General features: G+C 29.6%; 1 protein-coding gene across 1 annotated transcript; it reads left to right on the forward strand.

Annotated features, from left to right (window-relative positions):
• The first annotated feature begins 2,856 nt into the window (after nucleotides 1-2,856).
• Nucleotides 2,857-3,615, forward strand: LOC136795306 (histone-lysine N-methyltransferase SETMAR-like). Its single transcript, XM_067045445.1, has one exon. It carries the CDS (start codon nucleotides 2,857-2,859, stop codon nucleotides 3,613-3,615), a length of 759 nt encoding a protein of 252 aa, XP_066901546.1.
• Nucleotides 3,616-10,370: the final 6,755 nt, after the last annotated feature.

Consider the following 10,370-nt stretch of genomic DNA (forward strand, 5'->3'; position numbering starts at 1 on the left):
GTTTTTCTTTATTTGAAAGCAATATTTCGCCCTAATTAAACCTAAATTTTGTTGATGTAGGTTAAAACAGCGGACATTTAGCCTTCCATTGGTTGCATTAAAGCAAGAATTGAATAAAATGCAGATGAGGTATTAGTACAAGAGCCGGGAAGAAAAAAAGGCAGTTATCTCACCCTAATTTTGGATTACTTTAATGAAAACTAAGTATAAATACTTGTCAAAATTGATGAGTCTGCCAAGTATAGGTAGGGAGAATAAGAAATGGCGGCTGTTTCAAAAGCTTAAAAAAACATTAACTTTTCATTCAGAGCTCTATATCTTAAAAACTATTAACAACATTAGAAAACCTAAGAGCACATTATTTAAAGAAGAGTAAATTTTCTGAAATAATAGCCCAAATAGAGAGAGAGCTATTTACGTCCAATAGTTCTCGAGATATAGCCTTTTAAAAAGCAACATTTCATAAAAATGTACTGAAATATCAGTAGTTAGTTAATTTATTTTGAGAAATCCATAACTTAGGAACTATGGGACGTATAGATGATAATTAGCAATCAAATTAAAGCTAGTTTGTGACCTTTACCTTCGTAGGAATAGTAGTTTTCATGATATTTGCTAAAATAAATTGATATATAGTTGTTCGGACAATAAGTTTGATTTATGAAAAACCATTGGACATACAGATGTCAGTCAGCACCCAAATTAAAGCTAGTAAAATTAACTATAAAATAGTTAATAATGTTTTTCTTTGTAGGAGTAGTAGTTTTTATGATAGTTGACAAAAGAAACTCAGAAAATGTTAATTTATAGTTGTTAGTATAAAATGTTGAGTTTTTTAAAAAATATATCTCTAGATCCTATAAGACGCACATATGTTTGCCAACACTCAAAATAAAGGAAATTTAACTTAGTTTATTACAGTTATCTTCGTAGGGGTAGTAGTTTTTATGATATTCACATATGAATATAAATTTGGCAAATGAAAATTTGTCCGAAGAACTATAAATCAATTTATTTAAGCATATTTCATGAAAACTACTGCTCCTACGTAAACAAACCTGACATACTACTTTATAGCACATTAAACTAACTTTAATTTAAGTGCTAATAGACATCTGTATATCAAATGGTTTTCAAGATATAGATTTCTCAAAATAAGTTCACTAACTACTGATCTTTCAGTACATTTAAAAAGCTATTTTTCAAGACCTATTGAACGGAAATAGCTCTATTAGTGCTTACATTTTAGAAAATTTACTCTACTTTAAATGATGCTACCGAGGTCATTATTTTATTTGTTGTGTTGGCTAAACTTTCACACAATTTCGATTTTTCACTCACTTTAGGCATGATGTAATAAATTACTTTAATCAAAACTTAAAAGTAAACAACAATATGAAGTTTGGAAGGAAAGGTTATAAAACAAGTTGCTCAAAAAATCCGCTAGGAGCTCTTATGCATTTACTATTGACAACGGACATCGGGAAGAAAACACATTATCTAATTTTTAATGGTGTTTAAAAATAAATTATATAAAAATAAAATATAATAAAATAAATTTTTAAAAAAAAGTAAAGTATTGGCCGACTTCACTCGAAGACTCATTATGATTTTATATTTTTTTGTGAATATAATATCGTTTAATGCAAGTAATCATTTTTGTTTCTTATACTTCAGAAAGTGACAAATCGATTGGTATATAATAACCGTGAAGAAAAAATTTATGCTTTCTGAGCTAGGCGCCAAAAATCTTCAATATTGCACATAACTTTTTTTGTACCAGAAAAACAGGGGATTTTAGAAGCTTTAAACCTTACAATATAGAGATTCATGATCTTTGATGAAAAATGTTAAATAGAAAAATATTTTATTTGACGTTAGATATTACATTTGACATAGAAGAAGGTCTGCCAAATGGGGACAGACCAGCTGAGTTGCACATCAAATTGCCAGCTGACGTCTTGATAGGTTAGTTGCTCATGTATGGTTTATGTTGCATTTTTTTATTTTTTTTTTTTTTGACATTTTCAAACTAAACTAATGTAACGGATAAAAATAATAATGAGGTAATAGAAAAAAAAGCAAGGAGAAGAAACAAGGAACCAGTAAGGTGGATGAATGATGATATGACGAAGCAGTTGGAAATTTGATTATCTTCTAAAGATTAAAATGTTACAAAACAAGTTGTCCAGACAATCCGCCAGTAGCTCTGCATTTAATATTTAACAAGAACTTTAAATTAGTGTTGAATACCCCTCATGACGTCAGGAAACATTTGGAAAAAAAAAGTAGCATGTAAATCGGTCCAGTATTTAAAACTTTATTGCGGACAAACGTATGAACCATTCCCTTTTGTGTAAATATATATTGGTTGTAAAACCCAGAACAATACAATGTAAGTTTGAAAAGTAAAAGTAAGTTATTAAATAAAATAAGATTTTATTTGTATTACATTAATGACCGTCAAGATGTGTCACCAAATCCTATATTGTCGACTAATAAGATATAATACCCCAAGGAAAAAAATTACTTCAATTAAAAAATAACAGTGAGAATAAGCAAAATTTTAAATAAATTAGAATATTTCCAATAGTTGCATATTCCAAAATAGTTTTTCGTATTGTGACTAAGATGAAAATAAAAATCACCCATATTAAATACTGTGGTATATACCAGGGCATTCAAAAAGTCCTGTCGTTTTTCGTTTGTTCGTTGTTTATTTTGATTCTAGAGTGTTTGCTAATTAATTCCGTTCAATACAACTTTTATCCATGTAAACACAAATGTTTATACTTTATGAATAGGAGGCTAAGGAGGATTAATTTAATGCAGTCACCATCCAACTGTCTAGTTAAAATGATTCCAGTTGAAACTCAAATTCGGTCGATTTTGCTCTATGAGTTTAAACTTGGCTCAAAAGCTGCCGAAACTGCTAGAAAAATATGCTCCGTGTTTGGGGAAGATGTGCTGTCTGAGCGGAAGGCACAATTTTGGTTTTCAAAATTTCGTGGAGGCGACGAGACACTAGAAGACGAGGCACGCTCAGGTCGACCAACTGTAGTTGATAAGGAGGACGTTCGAAGAGTAGTAGAGTTGGATCCGCGTCAAAGTTGTTCAGAGATAGCCTCTCAACTTAATATCTCAGCCACCACTGCCTGGAATTACCTTAAAGAACTGGGAAAAGTGAAAAAACTGGATAAATGGATTCCTCATAAGCTTTCAGATGCCAATATGCTTGTTCGCTTGACAACTGCATCTTCGTTAACTTCCCGCTTGAAAGTCGAACCCTTTTTGAATCGAATCATCACCTGTGATGAGAAATGGGTGTTGTACAACAACTTCAGACGATCATATCAGTGGTTGTCGGCAGATGAGAAACCTAAACAATTTCCAAAACCAGATCTCCATCCAAAGAAAGTTTTGCTCATTGTTTTCTGGACAGCCAAAGGTATAGTGCATTTTGAGATTCTGAATCAAGGGCAAACCATCACTGCAGAAGTATACTGCAATATACTGGACCATTGCCAATCCAAGCTTAAGACTTTTGATCCCTGCTTAGTCAACAGAAGAAGACCTTTGCTTCTTCAAGACAACGCTCGACCACACACCGCCTAATTGACCAGGGAAAAATTGACAGAAATAGGCTGGGAAGTTTTGCCTCACCCACCATAATCCCCTGACCTGTCACCCACTGATTATCACCTATTCAGAGATCTCGACAACAATCTGAGACAAAAACGTTTTCAAGACCGTGACAACCTAATTCACGAACTGACCACTTATTTTTGCAGTAAAAATCAACAGTTTTTTAAGGAAGGAATTTGGGCTTTACCATCTCGTTGGGAGAAGGTTACCGACTGTAACGGTGGATATTTTGATGAATAAAGGTGATTATTTGAAAATATTTATTTATTTATAATTTTCCCCCAAAAAACGACAGGACTTTTTGAATGACCTGGTATTTGTAATTTAATAATTTTATATTATAACATGTGGACTTAGTGTGGTTGACAAGGTTTTCTCCTTAATTTTTTTTGCTAATATTTAATGATACAAAATTATTTTTGGTCGTTGGTTAATATCTCCTTCATATCCATGAATTAAAGAGAGCAAAAATTCCAAATAAATAAAAACATCATTAGTATTTTATAGCAAGAGTCGAAAAATATATCCTAAACTTCATCAAACACCAGTAAATATCCGAGTACCATCAGAGCAGGAATGGATGACACCACCTAATTTTACATCTGAGGCAGCACGTCTCACGCCAACATTGGGGAAAAAAGATAAATCAGATATAATTCATCACTCCAAGACAACTCAAATCAAGGTTTATTTATTTAAATTGAAATTTGATTCTTTGTTTTTTAAAAATGCAATAATGCCCTAGTATCTGTGATTAATAATAAATATATCATACTTATGAAAACTTAACATTTTTACATCGTTTCAAAAACCTTTCAAAGTCTCATACAGACACTGACCGGTTTTTTGTTTGGGCGCCTTTTTTTTCGTTTTTTGTCATACAGACGTGCTCCACCCTGTGTTTACACCTATGTCAGACAGACAGGACTGCCCGGTCGTCACATTGACGAGGTGTTTATTTCCGAAAGTATTGGTTTACGACCTGGGTGGTCACAGAGTATGGTCCTGAAAATAAGCAAGTTTGTCTTGATTTTATTTTCACATTTCCTTAATGGTAATTATATCAACAGAAGTCTGATAATGCCTCACTTCTATTTTTTTTTTCTCAATGCAGAATGATCAAACAGTCAGATAGAAAGGGAAGATTTATGCTATAAAAATGTCCAAGTTTACGATTAGAAAAGATGGAGTTTTGCCTGTTTTTTTATGGAGATAATAAATGTTTTACGATTTGCTATAAAAAAAAACAACAGTATTAAAAAAAATCATACTTGGAAGGATATTCTATACAAAAAATTTTTTATACTTGCATATAAAACATACAGTAAGGTGAAGTTTGGTATCTTAGTTTTTCTCGCAAAAAGGTTTGAGGGTTTGTATGTTTGTAAACTCAGGAACAAAAAGTCTTAAAAAAACAAAATTTTTTTATTTAAGCTAATAGTGTAAGAGCCCAAGAAGAGAAAAAAGGGAGTTCTTTCACCCCAATTGTCGATTACTTTAATAAAAACTATGTATAATTACTAATCAAAATTGCTGAGTGCCAAATAATCATAATCAATTTTCGGATTTCATTCAGATCTTTATATCTTTAAAACTACCAACACAACTAGAACACCTAATACATTATGATTTAAAGTAAAGTAAATTTTCTCAAAATAAATGCTGATTTTTCAGAGTATTTTTTATGAAATACTGCTTTTTAAAAAGCTATATCTCGGGAACTATCGAACGTAAATAGTTCTATTAGGGCTCATATTTCAACAAATTTATTGTTCTTTAAATAATGCTGTTTTAGATTTTCTAGTGGTGTTGATAATTTTAAAGATCTTATTCTCCGAAAGAAAAACTAATAATTTTTAATAAATTTATCTTATAAGACTTATCACGTTTGACTAGTAATTATACATAAGTTTCGTAAAGTAATAAAAAATTGGGGTGAAATAACTGCCTGTTTTTCACCTCGGCTCTTGTACTTATTGTGTATAAGCAGAGATGAGCAAAAATTATTATAGTTGAAACTAATAGCTAAAATTATCATGGATACGACCCTTATTCATGAATGAATCATTGATAAATAAATATCGTATCCATGGTAATTTTAGCAATTAGTTTCAACTATAATAATTTTTGCTCATCTCTGCTTATACACAATAAGTACAAGAGCCGAGGATTGCCCAATTCTGACTATAAGTGTATACCAGAGATACTGCAGGAACTTTATCGTTAAAATCGACTTAATTTATCTTTTTTTTTTTTACTGTTGGCATAAGATGTACTGCCTCTGGTGTTACATTAGGTATTATTATCCTTTGCTGCCCTGATGGTGCCCGGTAGTTTATTTACTGGTGCTTGAGGGAGTTAATGAGAAGCTTTTCGATTCTTCCTATAATATCCTAATAATTAATGTTTTTTTTTTTTTTTAATTTTCGCTTTCTTTAATTCATGGATTTGAAGAAGACATTAACAGACTACCAAGATAACAAAAATATTTTTTTATTATTAAATATTAACGAAAAAAATTGATAAAAAAACCTTTTAAACCACATTGAATCCTCACTTTTAAATATAAAAGTTAAAAATGCAGTGAACTACAACTTGGGAAACTCAACCTCATCCCAAAGACTAAAGCCCAGGCTGCTGCAGACCATTCTGTTATTAATGGTTAATTAATTTATTATTATAACCATTTTATATTTATCAATTATATTATTCACATTACTTTTTTTTTTTCTTCTCTTCATTTTTTTCTCAAATTATTATTTTATTTTTTTTACCCAGTGGAAGGCAAATGTCGTTATTTTGTTATTACTTTACTTTTCTCTTTTATTAAGAATTTTTATTTTTATCTAAATTATTTTTTTAATTATAACGTTGTATATATGTATGTGTGTCTTTTTGTACGAGACTATATCCCCCCCCCCATAATCAATTGCTAAAAAAAATGTATCTGGTATTAAATAAATAAATAATTATAACATAAAATTATATGATAACAAAAACATTTCACAGATTTTTTCCATTTTCCATTTTTTAGTCACAATATTAAAAACTATTTAAAAATGTAAAACTCTTGGAAATATTCGTAATAATTAATTGAAAACTTTGCTTATCCCCAGTTGTTTTATTAATCAACCATAGACCATATAGGATTAATCGAAAATTAAGGGTAAATATATTAATTAATTATAATTATTAATTATTAAGGGATACATATATTAATTAAAACTTAAGGATACATATAGGAGTAATGTCATTTATTGACCATATAGGATTCGAATCAATTACTTTATGTATGGTCATGATTGAACTTTAGGATGTAAATTTATTTTTTATATTGGTAAAATAATAATAATATTTTTTCTTTATTATAGGACATATTGAAAAACATAATAAAATAATAAATTTAAAAAAAAAGAGAGAGAGAATAATTCACAAAAAAAAAGAAAGAAATAATGTTCATATAGCTACAACGTTTAAAAATAAATATTATAGACTATAAATATTATGTTTGCATTAAATGAAAAATTATAGATAAAAAGAAAACTAATAAAATAATACTATCAAATCATAAAATGCCATTTTATATAATCGATATTACAAGTGGCTCTAACGATTATTACATTATATTTTTTTTTTCAAAACTTTATTTATTGAAAGATATTACAATTTGTCACTACGTTGTTGGTCTATTGTCACATTTACAATATTTACATTATCGATCTGAAGACCCCCGAGCCCACTCTATCCCTCACGTGTGAGTGGTACAGCAGGGCTCTTTGAGATGATTTTGATTGAACTCGGTAAATGAATATAAAATGGAGTAGTTTTTATCTGCATTGAAATAGTCTCACAGGGCTTAACTGAAGAATATTTAAAAATTCTTACTCTGAAGTTACTTTAAAATTGTTTATTTAAAATAATTAATCATCTCACTCGTTTATTTGTAATGAGGAATAGATAAATATAAAATATGAAAGGATTTGATAATTGAGTTAAGAAGATAAGAGAAAACGTATTTTTCCTTGTTAAGAAAACCTACGGAAATAAGAACTGTAATAGCAGTATTTGTGATCTTTAGTTTAACATGCTAAAATGTTGAATGGAAAAATATTTCCTTCTTGTAGCATGTTAAAACGATATATATAACATTTACCATGGTGGAGATTCTGTCAAGGGGTCAGGTAGAATGACGTCTGGTAACAGACCAGCTTTTTCATAGGTTAGTTGTTCTAGTTCGTGTTTGGTTTGTGATGTTTTTTATTTGGACGTTTTTAAACTCAAATAAAGTAATGGATAAAAATAATGATACAAAAATCTGGGAGTAGAAACAAGTGATGTGATGAAAAGATGATGTGGCGAAGGTTGGGGATTTTATTATTTCGTAAAAATTACAAGGTTACAAAATAAGTTGCCAAGAAAATCCGCTAGGAGCTCCTCTATATTCAAGATACAACATGGACTTAAAATTAGGTTGCTGACAATCCTACAATTGTAGCATTTAGCATGTTAAAACTTTTTACTTTTAACACATCATAGAAGAATTCATGATTTTTAGTTTAACATGTTAAATGGAAAAAGTTATGTTAAATGAAAAATATTTTCTTATTTTACCACGTTAAAACGATATAACATATAACATGGTTGAGAGCGTGTTGCTAGGTCTGTTAAATGGATAATGACGTCTTCTACAGACCAGATGAGCTCTACATTGTCGTGTTAGGTTACTTGTACGTAGTTTGTGTTTTGACTGTATTGGTATTGTTTGGGTATTTTTTAAACAAGATAATCAGTAGCCAATATTTTACACTTCTACTTTTCACTTACTTTAGGCATGTTGTAATAAATTGCTGTAATTAAAACTTAGAAGTAAACAATAACAAGAAGTTTTGAAAGGGAAGGTTACTAAACAAGTTACTAAGAAAATCCGCTAGGAGCTCTCATGGATTTAACATAGAACATGACTTTAAATAGTGCTGCTCATAATCCTATACTTTTATTATTTAACATGGTAAAACATTTTACATTTAACACACTATCATGAATACCCCTCATGTATAACCCTAATATAAACGTGTAATATACCATTGGAAACCGAAGACTTTTGAAAAAATGACATGTAACATTTAAGGTCATAAAAGGTTACAGAGAATGATGAAACAAAAGATAAATAAAAGGTCTGTTCCTCTATATTCAAGATACAACATGGACTTAAAATTAGGCTGCTGACAATCCTACAATTGTAGCATTTAGCATGTTAAAACTTTTTACTTTTAACACATCATAAAAGAATTCATGATCTTTAGTTTAACATGTTAAATGGAAAATATTTTCTTATTTTACCACTGTAGGTGGTAGGTCTGTTCCTAAGCGAGTAAGTCTTAAACTGCGTGTGCAGTGCGTTTTTCCAATCTGATAAATGTTGTCATATCACCTTAGTTATTGATAGTTTTCTATTGTCACTTAACCTATACATGAGCCTTTTAGTATGACTAACTTCATAAAATCATTCTCAGTATTTTCGATATTGATCCTATAAAAATTTAGCATTAATTAAATGGTAAAGAACTTAATTTCAGTAAGCTCTTTTATATTTCTTCCATGCCTTTCCAAAAGAAAACTGGTATAATGTTGGAACGAGATAGCCATATAGAAATAGAGTAAAACGAATACAATAGCCGAAAAAATTCAAAATAATATAACAACATAGCGAGTTCCACGCTTTCTTTTGTTTACCAACCATTTGTACAAGACATGGATTTGTGACAAGTGACAAACCTTAAGATCCAGAGTAAAGGAACATGCCCTAGAATAAATAAAAAATATTATTATTAACACTAATTTTATTTAATCACTTATAAAAATAAATTTACAACCTACAGCTACAGTTCAAACATGACCATAAATAATGTAATTAAAGAAGATAAGGTTGTGATGTAATGTAGGATGTAGGCTTATCCATCATCCAGGCTAATTCGTAAAAGAAACCTCTTTGTAGCTCCCTTTGATCCCTCGTCGTTAAGAGTCTACTTTATCTTGAGAGGATTTGGCACCTGTTGGGGGGGTCACCTTTTATAGCCAATCTGGAATCGGTCCAAGGGTCTCTCTTCTACATCCTCTACTCCGAAGTACGTTTTTACAATGTGCAGCAGGTATGTTGAGTGTTTATTGTATATACATATATATACATGGATTCAAGTAAATATTAAAACAATAATAAAAAAAAAGGAAAATAATACATAAAAATATTCATATCATAAATACAAATATTTATTTATACCAATAATTCAAATTAAAACACAAATAAGTTGAAGCAACTTATTTAATCGTGCCAACGTTTCGGCTAGAATTTCTAGCCTTCATCAGGGCTAAGAACAGAACAATATAACAACCAATGAATACAGAAAATAAAAAATAAACAGAATGACATTAAGTGAATATTTTTACAGAATGGAATTAATAAAATAAAGTGATGAGAGAAGTGGAAAATAAAATGTATAGATAGGTAATTGAATAAGTAGATAAAATAACATAATTAAAGAAATAAAATTAAAATAAAGTTATATAATGCAAAGAAATATGAATATATTAGTTATTAATAATTTAAAAATTAAAATTCTGGAAAGAAAAAAGAAAATTGAGAGAAAGAAAATATATGTAACAATAATAAAATATAATGAGGCAAAATATAAGTAAAGTTTAACAAAAGAAATATTATTTTCCTGTAT

This window comes from Halyomorpha halys, unplaced genomic scaffold, assembly GCF_000696795.3.
Source record: "Halyomorpha halys isolate HHAL.00 unplaced genomic scaffold, Hhal_1.1 Scaffold2473.1, whole genome shotgun sequence".
Lineage (NCBI taxonomy): Eukaryota > Metazoa > Arthropoda > Insecta > Hemiptera > Pentatomidae > Halyomorpha > Halyomorpha halys.